Source organism: Mustela erminea, chromosome 17 (genome assembly GCF_009829155.1).
Source record: "Mustela erminea isolate mMusErm1 chromosome 17, mMusErm1.Pri, whole genome shotgun sequence".
Taxonomy (NCBI): Eukaryota; Metazoa; Chordata; class Mammalia; order Carnivora; family Mustelidae; genus Mustela; species Mustela erminea.
The window spans coordinates 5,484,658-5,506,162 of NC_045630.1; the positions used below are offsets into that span (position 1 = coordinate 5,484,658).

A 21,505-nucleotide genomic window follows, 5' to 3' on the forward strand; every position below is an offset into this window, starting at 1 on the left:
ATATTGTTAATTGAATAGTGGAGAAAGAAAAGGACTTGGTTACTTGAAATTTGAAACTTACTTTGCAGTTTTGTCCTTTACCATTTTTTGAAAAAAAGTCCGTATGTTTTTAAAATGAATGCAGTCAACAGACTACTAATTTGAGTTTGTTAATTATAGTTCTAAATAGACTATATTTACTAATTTCTAGTATGCTTATCAATAAAAGTCTTGTATTTAAATCTTTCAGTGTGATGTCTATTTCTCCTTATGCTCTACTGCCTTCTACTTTGCAGTTGTTAAAACTATTATATTAGTTGCATATAAGAAAAAATATCATTGAACAAAGAAATATTTAAAAAAGTCTAATGAAATGATTTTTAACCTAAACATTCTTTTGTTTCATGTTAATAGGACAGATTTTAAGCAAGTTTTTGTCTGGTACATATATATTTTTTATCCTTTTATTTTTCTTTTTTTTTCCTGTCAAATTTGCTGCCAGTATATTTATAAACAGTATATAACTGGGTTTTTAAAAATCCAATCTGTAAACTTTTGACTGGCTAGTCCATTTGCATTTATTATAGTTATTAACATACTGCACTGAATTGTATCATTTTACATTGTAATTTCTATTCTTGTTTCTCAACTCTATTCTCTTTCTTTCTTTTAGAGGGAAATTTATAGCATTCAATGCATATATTGGAAAAAGAAAGAAAGAGCTAAAGTCAATAATCTAAACTTCCACTTTAGGTAACTAGAAAAAGAAGCATTAAATCCAAAGTAAACAGAAGAAAACAAAAGTAGAGCAGAAATCAATGAAACTAGGAACAGTAAAGAAAATCAGCAAACCACAAGCTAGTTCTTTGAAAACACCAATAAAATTTATAAGGCTCTAGTCAGATCAAAATAAAAAGAAGACACAAATTACTTCTATCAGAAATGAAAGAGGAGACATTGCTGCAGATCCCACTAAATGGATAATAAACATTAAAATAATAATAAATGAATTTATGAATAACCCTACACAAATTTGATAACTTAGATGAAATGAACTAATTCCTTGAAAGACACAATAGGCAAAACTCACATGAGAAGAAATAGACAATCTGAATTAGTCTGTATCTATTAAAAGAAATTGAAACATAATAACTTTCCAAAAGAGAAAGCACCAGGCAATTTACTAGAGAATTTTAACAAATGCTTAAGAAACTGTACCGATTCTCTACAATTTCCAGAAAACAGAGTCAGAGGGAATGCTTCTTAATTCAGTCTTTGCAGCCAGCATTAGCCTAATACCAAAACCAGCTACAGACATTACAGGAAAACTGCAAAGCAGTATCTCTCACAGACAAAGATGTAAAAATACTAGCAAATAAAATAATAGCAAATAAAATCTAATATTGTCTAGAAAGAATTATGCATCACAACCAAGTGGGATTCATCTCAGGTTTGCAAGGCTGGTTCAACATTTGAAAATAAATTAATGCCATCTATCACACAACAGGTTAATGAAGAAAAATTACTTGATCATATCAAGATATACAGAAAAACAAATGAGTAAACTGGGGGTAAAAAGAGAGAGAAATCTAGAAATAGACTCTTAATGACAGAGAACAAACGGATGGTTACCAGAGGGGTGGTTGGTGGGGGATGGGTCAAATAGGTGAAGAGGATTATAAGTACACTTACCTTGATGAGCACTAACATACAGCAGTGTTGAATCACTACACTGTACACCTGAAACTAAAATAACACTGTTAACTATACTGAATTAAAATTTTAAACAATTTTTAAAAAGAGTATCTACCAAAAACTTTGTTAACATCATACTTATTGGTGAGAAATTCAAATGTTTCTTACAAAGCAAGATGTCTCCTCTTACCACTGCTTTTCAAAATTGTACCAGGAGTCCTTGCTGATACGGTAATATATGAAAAGGAAATAAAATGTACACAGATTGGGAAGGAAGAAATAAAACTGTCTCTGCTCGCAGATGACATGATCATCTATGTAGAAAAGTCAAAGATTAAAAAGTTCCTGGAATAAGCAATTATAGAACATACATATTAGTTTATTAATTAAAGATTAATATTAAAAAGTCAATACTTTCCTATATACCAGCAACAAACAAGTGAAATTAAAAAAAAAAAACCTTACCAGCAGAGCACAGAGAATTTTTAAGATATTATATCTTTTTTTAATTTTTAAATTTCTATATTTTTAAAATACTATATCTTTCTATAATGATGGATACATGTCATCAAGCATTTATCCAAACCTACAGAACATACAACACCAGGAGTGAAACCTCGGGTAAATATGGACTTTGGGTGAATGCAGTGTCTTAATTGTAACAAGTGTACTGTTCTGGTAGGGGATGTTCATAATGGAGAAATCTATGCATGTGTGGGGGCAGGAGATATATAGATCTCTGTAGCTTACTTTAAACTTTGCTGTGAATCTAAAACTCCTCTAACAAAATACATTCTTTAAATACTTGATAAAAATTGTTTCCATTAGCAACCCCTAAACATGAAATACTTAGTTATAAGTCTAACGAAATATGTATTAGATCTATATGAATAAAACTATAAAACTAATGAAAAACAAAGAAGAATTAAATTAATGGAGAGATATCCCATATTCTTAGACAGGAAGACTCAATATTGTCAAGTTGTCAGTTCTTCCCAAGTTGATAAACAGATTTGATACAATTCCAATCAAAATCCCAGCAGGTTATTTTGTGAATATTAACAAGCCAGTTTTAAAGTATACACATGGGAAGCTGAAAGATCTAGTACAACCAACTCAACATTGAAGAACACTGTCAAAGGACTACTTTGAGACTTTCTATAAAGCAACAGTAATCAAGACAGTATATTACTGAAACAGACAACAGGTCAGTGGAACAGAACAGACCCACCTAAATATGGTTAATTGATTTTTGACAAAAAAGCAAAGGTAACACGGTAGATAAAAGATGGTCTTTTCAAAATGGTGTTGGAACAACTAAACATCCACATGCAAAAATAATGAATCTGTCACAGAACTTATATTTTTCACATTTAACTCAAGCTGGGTTATAAACTCAAATGTACAACACAAAACTATAAAGCTCCTAGAAGAAATCTAGATAACCTTGAATATGGAAATAACTTTTATAGAAATCAATGATAAGCTGGACTTCATTAAAAATTCTGTTCTGGGGCACACAGGTGGCTCAGAGGGTTAAACCTCTGCCTTGGGCTCAGGTCATGGTCTCAGGGTCCTGGGATCTAGCCTTCCGTCAGGCTCTCTGCTCAACAGGGAGCCTGCTTCACCCCCCCTCTCTGCCTGCCTCTCTTCCTACTTGTGATCTCTATCAAATAAAGTCTTTAAAAGAATTCTGTTCTGCAAAACACAATATAAAGAAAATGAAAAGCTAGACTGCAAAAAAGTATTTGTGAAAGACATGTGATACATAACTTATCTAAATTGTATAAAGAGCTTCTAAAACCTAAAAAAATGAACCACCCAATTTTAAAATGGGCAAAAGAACTTAAAAGACATCATAGCCATTTTCATTTTTTTAAAGATTCTATTTATTTATTTGAGAGAGAGTGAGAGAGATTACAAACCAGAGGGAGAAGCAGAGGAAGGAGAAGCAGACTCCCTGCCAGGCAAGGAGCCTGATGTAGGGGTCAATCCCAGGACTCTGGGATTATGACCTGAGCCAAAGGCAGATGCTCAACTGACTGAGCCACCCAACCCCATACCAATTTTTAAATTAGGATGTCCATTTACTGTTGCATAAGTTATTTATATATTCTGGATTCCAGACTCTTATCAGATAAATGATTTCCAAATAATTTCTCCCACTCCTGTGGGCTGCCCTTTGACTTTGATAGTGTCTTTTAATGTACAGAGACACTTCTACTGGGCTTTTTTTTTTTTTTTAAGATTTTTTATTTTATTTATTTGTCATAGAGAGAGAAGCGAGAGCAAGCACAGGCAGACAGAGTGGCAGGCAGAGGCAGAGGGAGAAGCAGGCTCCCTGCCAAGCAAGGAGCCCGATGTGGGACTTGATCCCAGGACGCTGGGATCATGACCTGAGCCAAAGGCAGCTGCTTAACCAACTGAGCCACCCAGGCGTCCCTGGACTTAATTTTGATGATGTCCAATTTACCTATTTTTCTCTTTTGTTGCTTTTACATTTGTTATCTTAAAAAACCAATGCCCCATAAAATGTCATGATTTACTCTTATATTTCTTTTTTTTTTTTTATTTGACAGAGAGAGATCATAAGTAGGCATAGAGGCAGGCAGAGAGAGAGAGAGGAGGAAGCAGGCTCCCTGCTGAGCAGAGAGCCCGATGTGGGACTCGATCCCAGGACCCTGAGATCATGACCTGAGCCGAAGGCAGCGGCTTAACCCACTGAGCCACCCAGGCGCCCTCTTATATTTCCTTTTAAAAGGTGTATAGTTCTAGTTATTAAAGTTTTTCAACCATTTTGAGCAATTTTTATAAATGGTAGGGTCCAAATTCATTCTTTTGAAGGTGAATATCCAAATATCCTAGCACCATTTGTTGAAAGACAATTCTTTTTTCCCCATTGAATGGTCTTGAGACAAATGTCAAATCAATTGTCCATAAATAGGAGATTTATTTCTGGATTCTCCATTCTAGTCCATTAATCCATGTATTTTAGCACTTTTAACTTTTAGGTTAATCACTTATTCCATCCATGAAACAAAGTTCCTTGAAGGCAGGGGAAACATCCTTATTCACTGTAGTATTTTTTACTCAGCACTTAGCAGACCCTCAAAACATGCTCATTAAACAAATGAAAGAAATCATTTACATCTGCAGTCCACAGGAAAGGTGGGCTTCTTTCCTCATACAGTACTTCACCATTGGATGTGGATTTGGGATTTTGGCGTTCCTTCTCCATTATTTGCAATGGAATTTTTTTTAAAGTTTCAGGTGTACAATTTACTGATTCAACACTTACTTACGACACTCAGTGCTCCTCACAAGTGCACTCCTTACTCCCCAACACTTATTTAACCCATTCCTCTATCCCCTCCCCTCCGGTAACCATCAGTTCTTTTCTCTACAGAGTTAAGTGTCTGTTTCTTGGTTTGCCTTTTTTCCTCTCTACGATCATTTGTTTCTCAAAATCCACATATGAGTGAAATCATATGGTATTTGTCTTTCTTTGGCTTATTTCACTGGCATAATACTTTCTAGCTCCATCCACGTCATTGAGAATAGTGGTATTTCATTCTTTCTTAGGGCTAATATTCCATTTTGTGTGTGTGTGTGTGTGTGTGTGTGTGTGTGTGTGTGTGTGTGTAAGCAGACATTTACGGAACATCTTATACAGCAGTATGGGCATCTAAAGTTGGCAACTGAGGAAAAGATAGGTCCTGAACTCAAACAGCAACAATTAAAAGCTCTAAGCGCTGTCAGAGAACACCAAGAAAATGCCCCTGAAGATGGTGCAGAAACCACTTTCAACCAGGATTGCTAGGAGTATCCCCCGCACTCACAGTCTTCTTGAAGGGTAGTTAATCCCTCAGATTTGCTGCCAGAAGAACTTTTTGGGGGAAAAAAGACAGGAATTTGAATTTTACTAATATGGTTTGGAGGTTGATAGCTCTCAAAAGAAAGAACAGCTATTCTTCTAAAGTAAATTCCTGGGACCTATTGCTTTGGTTTATCTGACATATATACCTCACAAGTGTAACATTTCCTATAAAATTTTAAAAATGTAAGTTTTAGATTAACACAGGATTAAATTCAGATGGCACAAGATTTAAGCACCTAAATCTGTGGATCAAATTATAATTTTAGTCCTTTCCTTCACTTCCTCAGCCAACCCTATTGTCATGCTGATTTTTGCCCCCCCCCAACGGAGGAAAAGAGGTGGGGGGGGGAGGGGCAGAGAGAGAGAGAATCTTAAACAGGCTCCACACCCAGCGTGGGAACCTAAGGTAGGACTTGATCTCACAACCCTGAGATCATGACCTAAGCCAAAAAATCAGGAGTGGGACACAATGGACTGAGCCACCCTGGTGCCCTTCTGTCATGCTCATTTTGAAGATACATGCATGTTCAAAGTTTGGATATAAGATTTTTTTTAAATCTGCCAGTAGAAAATGTACTATAAACTTACATTGTGTGAGCTGTTTCTTATTCAAAGATCTGTTACCAAAAATAGATGAAAAGGAAGTAGAAGACAGTGCCATATATAAGAAAAAATCTTTGGAGTCAGTTAACAGTTTCTCCTGAATATGACCTGAATCTCTGAGTTTGTGTGTGTGTGTGCGTGCGCGCGTGTGTGTGTGTGTGTGTGTGTGTGTGTAAAATGGAGATAATCTCCTTCCTCAGAGTGGTTATAAGGAGTTCACAAGAGGATATATATGTCCATAAAGTAGGTACTCATTAAGGTTGCAACATTTCATAATGGGAAGAAAGAGATTAACCCCTTATTTAAAAACCCTTTCCTTTTAATATGTATTCTTTATTGTAGAGGGAAAGATTATCAACATATTCCCAAAAGCACAACTCTGAAATGCCAGTTTTGTTTTTAAAGGACTCAAAACTTTAATGGTGTTCACATCATACAGTCAGGAAGTAGAACCACCCCTCGGAAAAGGAAAAAAAAAAAAGCAAAAATGCCAAGATCTTCTCCAGCCACAATTATTTTTACTATGAAACAGAAATTCCTTACAAATTAAGTAGTTTTTGCAGTGGTGACACTATCATTGATGTGATCTGTTTAATATGACTGTAGTCAGAAGGGAAGTTGGGCCTGTTATTTTTCCAGAAATTGAAAAAAGTACCATCATTAAGAAAAGGAAGAAAAAGATTTGTATCCATCTTTTTGGGACATGTAAGGCGAGAGTGCAGTCTCACAGCTGGAGAATCTGTGGATGTTGCTGGAGGAATTGGAGATGCTCTCTAGCAAGCGGGTAATCCCGCGCCCCCGAACACTGCTGTTTTGGCCGGAAATTCTCACCCCAGATGGATAGTCACCTAAGGATATTGGAAATACAAGAAGAGAAATGTAGCAATTTTAAGGTTTTATTATATAGAGATCCCTTGACTGACTCTTATTCCACTGTAGACCCTTCATGAACAGGACAGAGATCCCTAGGAAAAGAAAACAGATACTCAGAGTAAAGGCAATAGGTTGAATTAAGAATATTTTTGTTTTAGCCACAGAAACCTTAATTGAAGTTCTTCATGCACCAATTGAAAGTTCATGTCCCTAGGTGTTAAATTTTCCTGTCTGCCCAAAGACATCACAAAACTATAAAACTATAACTGCTACTGGATGCCTGAGTGGCTCAGTTGGTTGAGCGACTGGCTTCAGCTCAGGCCATGATCCTGCAGTCCTGTGATCAAGTCCTGCCTCAGGCTCCCTGCTGAGTGGGGAGGCTGTTTCTCCCTTGGACCCTCCCCACCTCTCATTCTCTCAAATAAATAAAATCTTAAAAAAAAAAAAACAGAACAAAAAAAAAAAAACAGAACTATAACTGCTACAAGAATAACATGCTTTATTTTAAATGCCTTGAACAAAAGTCTGGAGGCTAAGTTAAATTATGTTAAAGTAATGCAAAAATGTACATATCCAAATTGTTTCAGGTGCTAAAAATGCCAAATTAAGCTCTCTATTCAACAAGATCCTATAACTTAAAGCTAATTTAGAGCATCTGTTTAAGTACCATAATGTACCCTACACTTGCTGAGGCTCATTCTTAGGAAACAGAAGATGCTTACCAGTGGGTGTGTTTGGTCTTTGTTCCTGATTAGAAGGGCTGAAATGAGAAAATCCTGGACTCTCAACCCTTAGCTTCTATAAGTAACAAAGAAAAATACAAGGGGAGAAAGTTTTATTTCTTATCAATTATTGGATCATCTACTTCAATTTCAAAGTATTTTTTATAAAATACCAATTAACACCCATTTTTCCAATGTGTAATCAACTTTTGAAGAGTACTGCTGTACAGGGAAGCAGAAGGCAGTGTCTGGAGGGGAATTACAGGATCAGGAGAGGGTTATTTTTAAAGATGAGACTGTAGCATGTTTCCTGATAAGGATTCAGAACGGAGAGAAACCCTGATGATGTAAGAAAGAGAAGTAAATTGTTGGAGCCATATCTTTGGGCAGGTAAGAGAGTAAGGTCTATAACATAAACTGAAGGACTGGTCTTAGCAGGAGCACAGACAATTCATGCATTAAAACAGGAGTCAAAGCAGAGTACATGGTAGATGCAGTGGTCGGCAAACGTAGCATAGCTCTTCTGACAGCTTCTGTTTCCTCAGAGAAGAGGAGACAAGGGCATCAGGTGTGTCAAGCACAGACTGAAGCAACCCTAGGAGACGGGGAGAAATGGACCATGGACAGTGTTCCACTAACAGCTCACTTGAAGTGGGCAGTAATATTTAACAAGACCAGTCAGTATAGACAGTTTCTTTTCAGCCTCATTTAGCTACATGAGTATAGGAATAGAGCAGGTAAAGAGAGAGAGTTAATCAGGGTTAGTGTTTGTCAACCAACTATTGATTGTATCAGTTTTGGGGGTTTCCTTTTCATTGTTTTATGAACCATTTTTAAATAACAATATTTTATTTATTACCTATGTTCCAAGGCAGAGTTCTTGGCATTTTCATATACAGTTGCATTTAATCCTACAACTACTAGCCCTTATTACTGTTCTTGTTTTACAGATAAGGAATCAGCACAGGAAGTTCAAGTAATTTGCATAAAGCCACCCAGCCTGTATGGAGCAGACCTGAAATCCAATTCGGGAATTCTGACTCCAGAGTCTATACTCTTAGCTGCTATGCTGTTGTAGTAGACAGAAGTTCTACTAGTAAATTGCAAGCACGGAAGCTGGTAGGGAAATTAGCTTTTAATCAAACCCTGAATCAGGTCTCATACATTTTAGAGGTAAATATTTTAAATGTTTATATTATCTACATTCAGATTTTAATTTCTGGAATGAATTCTGGATATGATTTGTATAAAGAGTAATTGCTAATGTTAACCTTCTTAAAACATCATTAGATATAGTAGAAAATATACCAGGAAGGAAATAAGATTTATGCAACTGGGTCCCACTGGATTAAGAAGCGTGTGACATCCCAGGCAGGGGTGCCTGGGTGGCCTCTGTCAGTCGAGCAGCCGGCCGACTCTTGATTTCAGCTCAGGTTAAGATCTCAGAATCCTGGGATGGACGCGGGCCCATCCTGGTCTGACTCTGGGCTCAGCTGGGTAGCTGCTCCCTCTCCCTCTGCCCCTCCTGCTGTGTGCTCTTTCTCTCAAATTTAAAAAAAAAAAAAAATCTTTTAAAAAAAGTGATATTCCATAAAAAATCTCAGAAAATGTTTTAGAAAAGAGAACGAAAGTCCTGATCTTTAGCTGCTGTTGAGCAGGAGCGCACTGAGCGGCACAGGTAAAGTGATCAGTAGCTCTGAAAAGTCAGTTCTTCACCTGGTAACGCCCGGCATCCAATACAACCATTTTGGGTGTCACACTGTTGCTGGCCTCATAATCCCGAAGCGGTACATGAGTCTCCGTGAGCTGGATTCCAAAGAGAGTGGCTAGAGAATTACTGATGCAGTACCTTCAAAAGGAAATAAAAGCTCATTATCAGAACCTGATCTAATTCATTCTAAAATGATTCATATTTTAACAATTTCTAATATAAAGAAAAAGTATATAAGATAGACAGTTCTAAACTGGGGAAAAAAGAAATTGAGAGATTTGGAGAAGACGTGGGGCTGGGTAGCAAACACACCACTCACTGGCCACTACTGGAAAGCAGTACTCCGAGTACCACACAGAATTTCAGATTCATTACAAGGGAATAGGATTAAAAGTAAAGATTACCAGAATTCTCAAGTGTTTAAGGCAGGTAAAGGGCATAAACAGAAATTAGGCTACAACTTTAAAGCACTTATTTATCTCAGAACCAACTGTAACCAGCCACGTAAAGGGACCACCAAAGCACCCAAAGATCTGAGGCTCCAGGTACTTTCACTACAAAAAAGAGAAAAGTGTCTATATTTTTTGAGCACTTTAAAGAGGAAATGTTGTTGTTCATGATATTAGGGAATTTCATGTCCTACAAGGAAAATTTTCACTATGTGCTTCTGAAGGTTCACCTAAATTACTCAGGTGGGAACTATACCAAGCAAGTATGACATGGACAGAATAAAAGTAACATGAAGTTAAAAACAACAACAAAAAAACCCACAAAAAAACAAAACAACAAAAAAAAACCCACAGAAAACCAACCCTTTGTCTTAGAAGGGAATTATGGAAATAGAGGTCAACAGTATTTAACCCTGTTTGCAAAGGCAACAGCAAGCAAAACGGCAAAGCACTCAATCCAGAACAGAGCATTTCGACGAAATGCCTTTCTCCAACTTACGCAATTTTCTTGCAAACAGCTAAAGCACAGAAGAGAATATCGTTTTCTTCATGCCACTTGCACCTGTACGGAAAAAGGATTTAATATCCTCAATGGCAGTAGCACTGCTTAAGGATTTTTATATGCCAGGTTTCTAACTTCGCTAGTTAAAATCATTTAAGAAAAACTGACACTGTTGCTCAAAAATTAAGGTTTTTCATTTAACAAACAAAAAATGGATTTTTAGAAACGATTTTTTAAAATGTTATCTCCTCTGATGCAAATTCATGATGCTATGCAAACCATACATAATTGGAACAGGTAAATTCTACCTTGAAATAAAATGAGCATCTTAACACACAGACACACATGAACAACTATGGTTAATGTAAAGTTGTCTGACAACGTTTTCTGGTGCACACTATTTACCAGGTACCGTTCTTGGCACCGGGGATGCAGTACTGAATGGTACATGGGTTCATGCCTGTGGAGCCTAGTTTTAAAAAAGGGGGAGAAGGAGGAAGACGGAAGAAAGGAGGAGGAAAAGAAAACGAGTGAAACACAAACTCTTGCCCACACAAAACCTACTTTCTAGTAAGGAAGACAGATTAAAAAAAAAAAGATGTAGGTATAATACACAGTAAATTAGATAAAGAAAAGTTCTGAGGAAGAAAAAAATGTTAAGGGGTGGAGGGGTGACATTTTAGATAAGACAGCCAGGAGAGGGACCACTGAGAAGCTGATGTTTGTGGGGGGAGGCTCTCAGAAGGTTAATAATTGAGAGGAACAAACAAATAGCATATTTTTCAATGAAAATCAGTATAAACCTGTATCTTTTCACTGAGTACAGTGTATTGAGACTCAGAAGACTAGTACCCACATAATTCAAAGCTTGCCTGAACCTAGCAAGAATCATTTAAAATTACAAACTTGTTAAACCTAAGTGTAAAAAATCAGTTATCTACACTTAAGTTATTTAACCAAATGGAAGACTACCTAAATATAAGATTAAGAATTTCTCCCACTGCTTTTCTAAAAAGTGATTCAGTAAATAGGATTCATAAAACTCTAACTCTAAAATGAAGGCTCAGGTTGAAACTAAGCCTATGTTCTTACATATACACACAGAATCAAGTAATATTTAAAATTCCAGTTAATTTGGCTCCTTTTCCAGAACTTAAACCCCAAGTTTAGTACCTCATATACACATTTCCATTGCAGATCATATTTGAAATAGACGCAACTGAAAACCCAACAATGTATTCCAGAATTAAAAACAAACCCAAGAACAAAGCTATGGAAATCTGATCCCAGGGAAAAATGCTTCCAAACCTACAGTTAAACTGTTAAAAATGACATTGTTGTCATCTGTTTTTACTTAATTTTTTATTTAAATTCCAGTTAGTTAACTTAGAGTGTAACATTAGTTTGGGGTGTACAATTTAGTGATTACAAAGTTGCATACATCACCCTGCACTCATCACGAGTGCACACCTTAATCCCCATCACCTGGTTCACCCATCCCCCCATCCCCCTCTCCCTGGTAACCATCAGTTTGTTCTCTATAGTTGAGAGTCTATTTCTTGGTTTGCCTCTCTCTTTACCCCCTACAATCATTTGCTTCTTAAATTCCATATATGATGAAATCATATGATATTGGTCTTTCTCTGACATTTCTTCTTGATTCTCTTCCCAAAATCATCCCACCAATCCCCCTAAAAATAGGAGTGTATTTTCTAGTAAAGGAAGATTCATTCTAAAAATTTGTCAAAAATCAAAACTGCTTTGTACACTTTGTTAAGCTATTAATATTCACTTTGGAGCTTCAAATCTAGCTCTAGCTTTGACACATCTTTTATGATATGTCAAATTTATGATGGACTTCTTTTATGAAATTCTACTCTAAAGTCATAAGGTCACAAGTGAGTCAGGTCTTTCGGGTAATTCTGTCCAACACTATATCTCATTCGCTCAAATGATGCTAAAGGCCCCGACACTCCTCTTTGCTTATCTGAAAAGGTCTCAATGATCTCCTTTCCTCCTGTTTCAGCGTTAAGATTCCTCCTCCTTTTCAAGGACAGCCCAGCCTTTACCTTGCTCAGAGCCACGATCACCTGGCAGCTACACAGGCTCTATACTCTAGCTAAATGGAGTCTCTAGTTTCTCTTCAAGGTTCTGTTCTTTCAGTCCTTGGAGTCACTGTTCAGGCCATTTCCTTCTCTTGGAAGGTCCTCCTTTCAACCTAAATCTCCATTCATAGAAATTCTATTCATCTTTCCAGGAGAACCATATACCCCATAAAGTATTTCATATATTTTCAGCCCTTACACTGAAGTGATTTCTCCCTGATGTATCATCATCTTTTGAAATGCTTTTAAGAGTTACCAGAAATTATCATAGACAACTCCAGCATCTTTACTGCTCTTGCTAGACAGGGGACACGGAGGGCTAGGACAATCATGCCACTCTTTCCCATATTTCCCACAAAACCTAGTCTCAGGCCTTATGTACAAGAGCTACCCCAATACTGGTTAAGAATAAACTCAATAAATTGGGTTAAGAAAAAACGATTCTAAAGGGACATCAAAATATAAAGTTGCATCCTTTAAAACTCTAATTCTGGTGCTTCTGATTTAAAAATGCATAAATTTATCTCCTCTTGCTCCCAAGACTCCACCAAATGACAGTCAAAGAAAAAAAACAGTAGCAGTCCCCAACAAAGGGAAAAGAGAAAGAGGCCTCCATGGAAGAGAGTTTAACAAACGTGTGGGATACAGAAAGTAAGTGAAGGAATGGTAACCAAGAAGGCCAGACCAAGGAAGTCACAGCCTTCAGCCCTCACAGACCCAGCCACACAAGAGATCTGCCTACAGGAAGTCAAAAGAGGCTGTGAACCCACGCGCATGTCCCTGGCCAGAGAGCAGAGGTAAGACAGGAAGCTGAACTATTTCTGAACAAAGAATAGTCAACTCCCTGATGCTGTACGAAGAAGTGAACTGTTCGTAGGAGAACCCGGCAGCGAGAATGGGTGCTGGTACCTTAAGGCAAAGCCCTCAATATCGTGACATTCAGGATTCTCACTTAACATCCAGCTCCCTTGTCTGCTTTCCCTATAGTAAAGCCCAACTAGTTGATTTTCCCCACAAAATACAGAGCACTTAAGTCAGCTTTGTAGCCCAACTTCTAAGCATGAGCATAAGCAAAGACAATCAGACATTTAAAGAAAGCACACCAGACAGAAACACCACAACTCACAAACCAGAAGAGTGAGACAATCCAGAGAACAAAAGCCAACAAACGTCCCTGTCCTACCATGTACCCCAATGAGATCCGTGAAATTACTGCATCTATGATCCTAGTTTTCTTCCTCCTATCTTCAACCCAAATCAGCACTGATGATGGCTCTGACAATATGTCACATGCCGTAACTGCTGGCTGAGGGGCTCAGACCAGCAAAAGTCAGTCTCTGCCCAGTTTTAAAATGTCAAGAGCTTACAGGGCTCTGTGCTGGGTCTCTTTTTGCCCTCTGCCAAGTGACCTCGTCGATATGTTGTAAGATCCATTGAAGGAGAAGCCTGGTCTCTCTTCATTGTATTTGCAGTGCTGAGAACAGTGCCTGGCACCTTGTGAAATGAATGCTGGCATTATCCAAACCTCTCCAGTGAGTTCTAGACCAGGACCACCAGCTGCCTGCTTGTTATTTCTAGATGTTACCTCACAAGGGCCTCAAAAAACATTCTAAACTTGCTCCTTCCCCTACCCCGACTAACCTAAGCATGGTCTTTATTTCTTTTCAATCTCCCCTCCTATATGCAGTCCACCAGCAAGGTCCACTGGTTTTTACCCAGATGAAATCTACTTACTCCTCTCCATTTCTACTGTCACTCCCCTCCAAGCCATTTCTTGCCTAGACTAGAGAAATAGTCTAATAGTTATAGACTGTACTTCCTTTTTTGCCCTTTCTCAATATATCCATTAAAAACTCAGGAGATCTTTTAGAAACTTAATCAAATTCTATCAATTGCCTGCTTGATAAGATTCCTTCCTGTACCCCCTAAATACAGAGAACTGACAGTTGCCAAAGGGGAAGTGGGGGCAGTCGGGGGGACTTATTCCTTCCTGCAGCTAAGGCGGCTCAGGGCATTTATGGTCCTTGCTTATTTCTCCAACCTCATCTTGTGTAGTCTTCCCTCTGCTCACGCCCTTCCAGTCACACTGACTTAATTTCCAGTGAACACCAAGCTTTCACCTCTAGGCTTTTGCAATTCTCTACCCAGGATGCTATTCCATTTTCACATGGCTGCATCACTCTCTCGCTTTGGATCTCAGTTTTAATTTTACATTCTCAAAAAAAAGTTTTCTGGACTACTCTAGAAAGTAGTCTTTCCACACACTCTTCTCTGCTAAAGGAGGAGCAATATCCTGTTGATTTCCTTCTTAGCACTAATCACAAGCTAAAATCACCATTTTGTCATTTACTCCAAGTTTTACTTTAGCATTAAAATGTAATTAGCTTCAGGGCACCTGGGTGGCTCACCTGGTTCAAGGACTTTCTTCAACTCAGGTCATGACCAGGAGTCATGAAGTCCCAGGATCTAGTCCTGCATCAGGCTCCCTGCTCAGTGGGGAGTCTACTTTTCCCTCTGATCTTACCCCCTCTTGGTGCACTCTCTCTCCCGCTCCCAAATAAATAAAATCTTAAAATTAAAAACAGAATGTTAGCTTCATGAAGGCAGAGACCTTCAGCACAGTGCCTGGGACAGAGGAGATACTCAATAAATACTGGCAGATTAAAAGCTGCCTTGGGGCACCTGGGTGGCTCAGTGGGTTAAAACCCCTGCCTTCGGCTTAGGTTATGATCCCAGGACACTGGGATCAAGCCCCGCATCAGGCTCTCTGCTCAGCAGGGAGCCTGCTTCCCCCTCCCTCTCTGCCTGCCTCTCTGCCTACTTGTGATCTCTGTCTGTCAAATAAAAAAAATAAAAATCTTAAAAAAAATAAAAGCTGCCTTATTTCATCCATAGGTCATACACAATTATGACAAGAAGCAACAAGGAGATGGCAGATCTATGAAATCTAAAATACCAGGATAGTCATCAATAGCCTGTTTAAGATTCTGATTCTCACTTTGTCTAACTATTCTCAATTTCACCAATACCTATCCTTTTCACCTATTTCTCCTAAAGCTACAGACAAAAATTTATTACAAACTTTAATGTACAAGCAGAACTTTAAGACAAGTGTTTGCTTATATTAACCGATTCCAACAACAGTTCCTATTGGCTACTAAACCAATCTCTCTTCTAAAACACTATACATTGGAATCTTACACTAGGAAGCTCAGAAAAAGGCAGATCTAGCCTGTTCGAAACAATTTTACTACCAAGGTGCTTACAGTGCTATGTAATTGTTTCCTCATGAACAAACCCCACAGCACAGCCCTTCATGTCTTACACCAAAGCTACTCTTGTCACAGCCTGTACTTACTCAACTGAGCTCAACAATATTTCTTCAATTTTAAAACTTTTTTTTCGCATTTTAACTTAAATTGGAATGCATCTTACAACTGAAGTTATTTTACAATTGCTATTGGTTAGTCTAGAATTAGGTGGATCACCTGAACATGAACAAATTTGGTCAATAAACCATTTGAAGATTATTTGAGAAAGTATTGATTTGTCTCTGAACACTTTCCGCTGACATTATCTGATAAGATCACGAAAGAATCAAAACTCACAGAAAAGGTGTTTGTCAGTGGCAGAAAAAGTATTTTAATAGACCAGCATATAAATACATATAACATTATGTAAGTTTCATTTTAATTCATAAAATTCACTTTCTTTGTAGAATACTGACTCAGTCTATTCTGTTTCTTTTTCCTCCTAATAATCATACATTTTATCCATCCCCTAAAATTGTTTTTCATTTTTTTAATTGAAGCATAGTTGGCACACAATGTTAAATGTTTCAGGTGTACAACAAAGTGATTCCACAAGTCTACACATTACACTATGTTGACAAGAGTAACTACCATCTGTCATCACAAAACACTATTAACATACCATTGACTATATTCCCTAGGCTATATATTTTTTTCTTTTTCAAGATTTTATTTATTTATTTGACACCCAGGGAGGTGGGGGGAAACACATGCATACACAAGCTGAGAAAAAAGCAGCAGCGGATTCCCCACTGAGCAGGGAGCCCGACATGGGGCTAGATCCCAGGACGCTGAGGTCACGACCTGAGCCAAAGGCAGACGCTTAATCAACTTAGTCGTCCAGGCTCCCTTATACTTATCATCCCCCCAACTTAGCCATTCTGTAACCGGAAACCTGTACCTCCTACTCCTCTTCACCCATTTTGCCCATTTCCCCACCCTCTTCTCTGGCAACCATCAGTTTGTTCTCTGTATTTATGAGCCTGTTCCTGCTTTTGTTCTGTTTTTTAGATTTCACATGTTAAGTGGAATGCTATGGTGTTTGTCTTTCTCTGACCTCATTGACAACACCCTGTAGATCCATCCATGTTTTGCAATCGGCAAGATCTCTATCTTTTTTATGGCCAAGCAACATTCGTGTGTGTGTGTGTGTGTGTGTGTGTGTGTGTGTGTGTGTTTACAACACAAACATATGACATCTTTTTTATCCATTCATCTATGTATGGACATTTGGGTTGTTTCCGTATCTTGGCTATTGTAAATAATGCAGTAAACACAGGGGTGTATATTATCTTTTTCCAATTAGGTGTTTTCATTTTTCCTTGGCTAAATACCCAAAAATGGAATTACTGGATCATACGGTATTTCTATTTTTAATTTTCTGAGAAACTTCAAACTGTTTTGCACAGAGGCTGCACCAATTTACATTCCCACCAAAGATAAAAACCTCCTGATTTCTGAAGGAGTAACTTCTTAACTTCACACCTGAGACTTTATATGGCTTTTAGGGGGAGTGGAGTCCACAAAACACTGTGGGGGAGGGGAGACGGAAGGGAAATGCAGACTCTATGATTAAATTATAATCATTCCAAAATGAGAAGATCTGTAAATATTCAAAAACTTGATAGTTCAGAGCAGAGAGACTTAAAATTGCCCGTAAATCTCTAGGAGGCCGTGCGGAGGGGAGGGGAGGAGAAGAGTCATTTAGAAACTCTTTGGAGGGGAAAAAGGAAAAGGAAAAGGGGAAAAATTTAGCATTTTTCAGGGCAAAAGAAAACAAAGAAAAATGGGAAGCCCCACAGTCACACCCCTGCCACCCTGAAAGTATTCAGAGAAACCAGTTTGCTACACTGACAGAAGAGGGAGCACTTGAACTATGAATCTCACACGTCCCCAATCACCAGCCCTGTCCAAGAAATACAAAGGAACAACATACCTTCATCTACAGGAAGCTACCACAGGAAGAAAACTGAAAATAAAGCTCAAACTCTCTAACTGGGAACTCCTCTCTTTACCTTCGTCCCTTCGCCTGCCAAAAAATCATGACGGGAAAACTGTGTGTTGAATCAAAAATCCTCAAACAAGAATTTTAAGAAATGAAAACATGCCTTGAATGAGAAATTCCAAAACTAAAATCAGCAATAAAAAGAAATGAGTTGATAAAACTCTGGAAATAAAAATTATATCAGAAAAGAACTAAATTACATACACATGCTGGACTCCCTTCAGAAATTAAATAAAACAGAACTAATATTAAACTACCATCAAAGACAAATTTCCAGAAATAAGACCTGATTCTGCATACTGAAAGGGCTCACCAAACGTTGAGAAAACGGCCTGCAATAATATACTCAGAAAAATACCCTAATAAAACCATTAGACTTTAAAGATGAAAAAACATCCTTAAGGTCTCCAGGCAAAAAGATCAAATAACTTAAAAGGCCAAAAGAATTAAATGAGCAAACTTATTAAAAGCAGCACACAAAGACATACAACAATACAGCTGTATTTTCCAGAAACTCAAGAAAATAAAGGTCAAATAAAAAGTTTTCAATAGACAAGAACACAGGGACTGCTGGTTCCCAAGAGCCCTAATCAATCTACCAGATCAAGATTCAGCAAATTTTTTTTCTGTAAAGGCACCAAATACCACAGTAAACAGCTTAAAACTACAGAGATGTAATGAAACATAAAAACACAATAGTGGGGCTCCGGCATGGCTCAGTGGGTTGAAGCCTCTGCCTTCAGCTCAGGTCATGATCCCAGGGTCCTGGGATCGAGTCCCGCATCGGGCTCTCTGCTCAGCGGGGAGCCTGCTTCCCCCTTTCTCTCTGCCTGCCTCTCTGCCTACTTGTGATCTCTGTCTGTCAAATAAATAAAATCTTAAAAACACACACACAAGATAGTTACAGCAAACTTTTAATGCACCATTCTCATCACATGACAGATCAAGTAGACATAAATCAAGCAACTGAGACAATTTTTTTAAATAACTGGAAGTTTGTATCTCTTTATCTCCTTCCCCTATTTAGCCCATCTCCTCCCCCACCTTCCTTCTGGCTACTACCAGTTTGTCCTTTGTCGTTGAGAGTCTGCTTGGTTTTTTGTCTGTTTTGGTTTTCAGTGTCCACATTTCTGTGACATCATGGTCTCAGTCTCTCTGACCTATTTCACCTGAGCATAATACTCTCTAGGTCTAGCCATGCTGCCATAAACGGCAAGATTTGATTTTGGTGGCTCGGCAGTGTTCTCCCGTGCGGGCAGGCGCGTGGGCGCCAGTAAGTTTGATCCAGTCATTTGTCAAGGAGCATCTGGACTGCTTCCATATCCTTGCTATTATTCTAAACGTGTATTTAGGGGCGCGTCTATCTTTCAAGTTAGCGTTTTCATTTTCTTTGGATAGATATCCAGTAATGGAATTAAGTGGATATTGTAATATTTCTATTTTTTAATTTTTTGAGGAACCGCTATACTGTTTTCCACAGCAGCTGCGCCAATTTACATTCCCACAAGTGCACAAGGGTTTCCTTTTCTCCACATCCTCACCAACTCCGGTCTTTCTTAAGAGATAAAACAACTTAAACCACACAATCAAAGTAGACCTCATGGATAATAAAAACACCCTTACAATATTCTTCTCACACACCCACAGATCATTCACAAAACTGATTATATATTAAGTTAGCAAAAAACTGCAAAACTTCCATTAAGTAGAACAAAACTGATCACAATGCAAAGATACTAGAATTTACTAACAAAAAAATAGAAAGGCCTTTACCTCTGGATATTTAAAAGCCTCATAGTAACTTGTGAGTTAAAACTACAGAATTTTTTTTAAATGACAAAATACTGTATATATCAACCTAGGAGATGCACTGAAAGCAGCGATTAGAAGAAAACTGACTCAACTAAACACAAGATAATAGAGGCAGAAATTAATGAGAGAGAATTTTTAAAAATCTACATCTAATGAAATCCTGTTGTTTTGAAAAAAAGAGAGAGAGAGACACCATAAAATAGCTTTATTTAAGGGAAAAAAAAGGCACAAGTATACAAGAATAACCACTGAAACAGAAGGAATTTTAACAATTATAAGAGACTAACTTTGCAGACTTTTAAGCAAATTTAAAAGCATATATAAAATGTACAGTCTCCTTGAGAAATACAGATTACCAATATCGATCCGATTAAAGCTAGAAAGCCTAATCAAACAGACTTTCATAGATGAAACAGAGAAAGCTGTCAAAGAACTGCCCCCCCCCAACCATATGCCCAGTCCCAGATGTGCACAACTTGTGTGAGAAAATTTTGGAAGTCCTGAAAGATTCAAAAGTAGATTTGAGAAATGGAAACACATCTCGTATCTTTGGATAGAATTCAACATTATAAACATTTCAATTCTCCCCAAATTAATTTATAAATTTAATGCAATCTAAGGAGTTTTATGGAATTGGATTGAAGTGAAATGATACTTCTGACTATACTTTTTTGTTTAAACACATTAAAAAGGTAAGAGAATCAACAAGGATCGCAGAAAAACAGAAATGGAATAAAACAAGAAAATGGACTGAACCATGTTTCAAAGGAATAATTCAACCACACTGAAGGGGGAAGAACCAACCCAAATAACTTTTGAACAAAGTGTTTTGACTATCTGCCTTCAGACTAAGAAACAACTGAAAGCAAATTCTGAACTATTAATTTTTTTACAGGGTATCACTTAATAATTCTCTAACTGATTTTTAATTAACATATTCTAGGACTGAACAAACAAGAAAGAATATTGAGTGCCAGGTTTTTCTCTCAGAGAAGGGAGATACAAAAATAGAAAAATGGAAAACTAGAAAACAGTATGTGTTGAACTGGAATTATAGGTACTTAGTATGAACTCATGGTGAGACAGACATAAAAATGTGTGTGGAGGCTGTGTATATACGTAGCTCTCTCCACTAAGGGGAACTAGAATGAGCACACCTAACACCCACATCCTATCGCCTAAATACTGTCCTCCGTTTAAAGGAACAAGGGCTCCATGCAGAAATGGGTAATCCAAAACTGAAGCAGGTAAAGCCAGGATGAGCCTGGAACATATTAAGCCAGAAAGCAAAGAAGCATTCGGAGAACAATGAAGAAATGTCAAAAGGACACAGAAACCACTGCTCTGAAGGGATGCCCACTGGCCATAAAATCAAACTGAGCATAAAAAATAAGTTGATAATAACAGATAACAGATTATAAATTGATAATAACAGATTACAGCCCATTTATAGGATTTCAGATAGGAATCCATAAGTCCATACTCATAAATTATTTTTTAAAAATAAAAGCTCTCTTGGGGTGTCTGGGTGGCTCGGTCGGTTGAGCAGCTGACTCTTGGTTCCGGCTCAGATCATGATCTCGGTCCTAGGATCAAGCCTTGTGTTGGGTTTCCTGCTCAGAGGAGAGTCTGACTGAGGATTCCCTCCCCACCCCCTTCTCTCTGTCTAAATAAATAAATCTTAAGAAATAAAAGCAAAGCTCTTCCTTACAGCAGAATGCCAACTAACAAACGTAAAGTGAACTACATTAGAAAAATCACCATTTCACAAATATAATAATTACTGATTCAGGCAAAGTCATCAAAGGATATGAAATTAAGAGGCAGACTGAAGTTTGGGAATATCTACCAAGTCTCAAAA

The 21,505-nt window shown here is 37.7% G+C and overlaps 1 protein-coding gene and 1 pseudogene across 2 annotated transcripts in view; one reads left to right on the forward strand and one right to left on the reverse strand.

Moving 5' to 3' along the window:
- LOC116576127 overlaps positions 1-21,505 on the forward strand; it is a 41,308-nt pseudogene that overhangs the window by 9,393 nt on the left and 10,410 nt on the right.
- MAEL (maelstrom spermatogenic transposon silencer) overlaps positions 6,530-21,505 on the reverse strand; it is a 38,172-nt gene continuing 23,196 nt past the window's right edge. The window contains exons 9-12 of one of the 2 annotated variants that reach the window (XM_032317951.1): positions 10,409-10,471; positions 9,466-9,598; positions 7,750-7,825; positions 6,530-7,002 (exon numbers count right to left, since the gene is read on the reverse strand). In XM_032317951.1, the coding sequence (XP_032173842.1) occupies positions 6,815-7,002; positions 7,750-7,825; positions 9,466-9,598; positions 10,409-10,471 (460 nt within the window). In that variant the 3' untranslated portion in view covers positions 6,530-6,814. The other variant, XM_032317952.1, reaches the window with a different exon arrangement.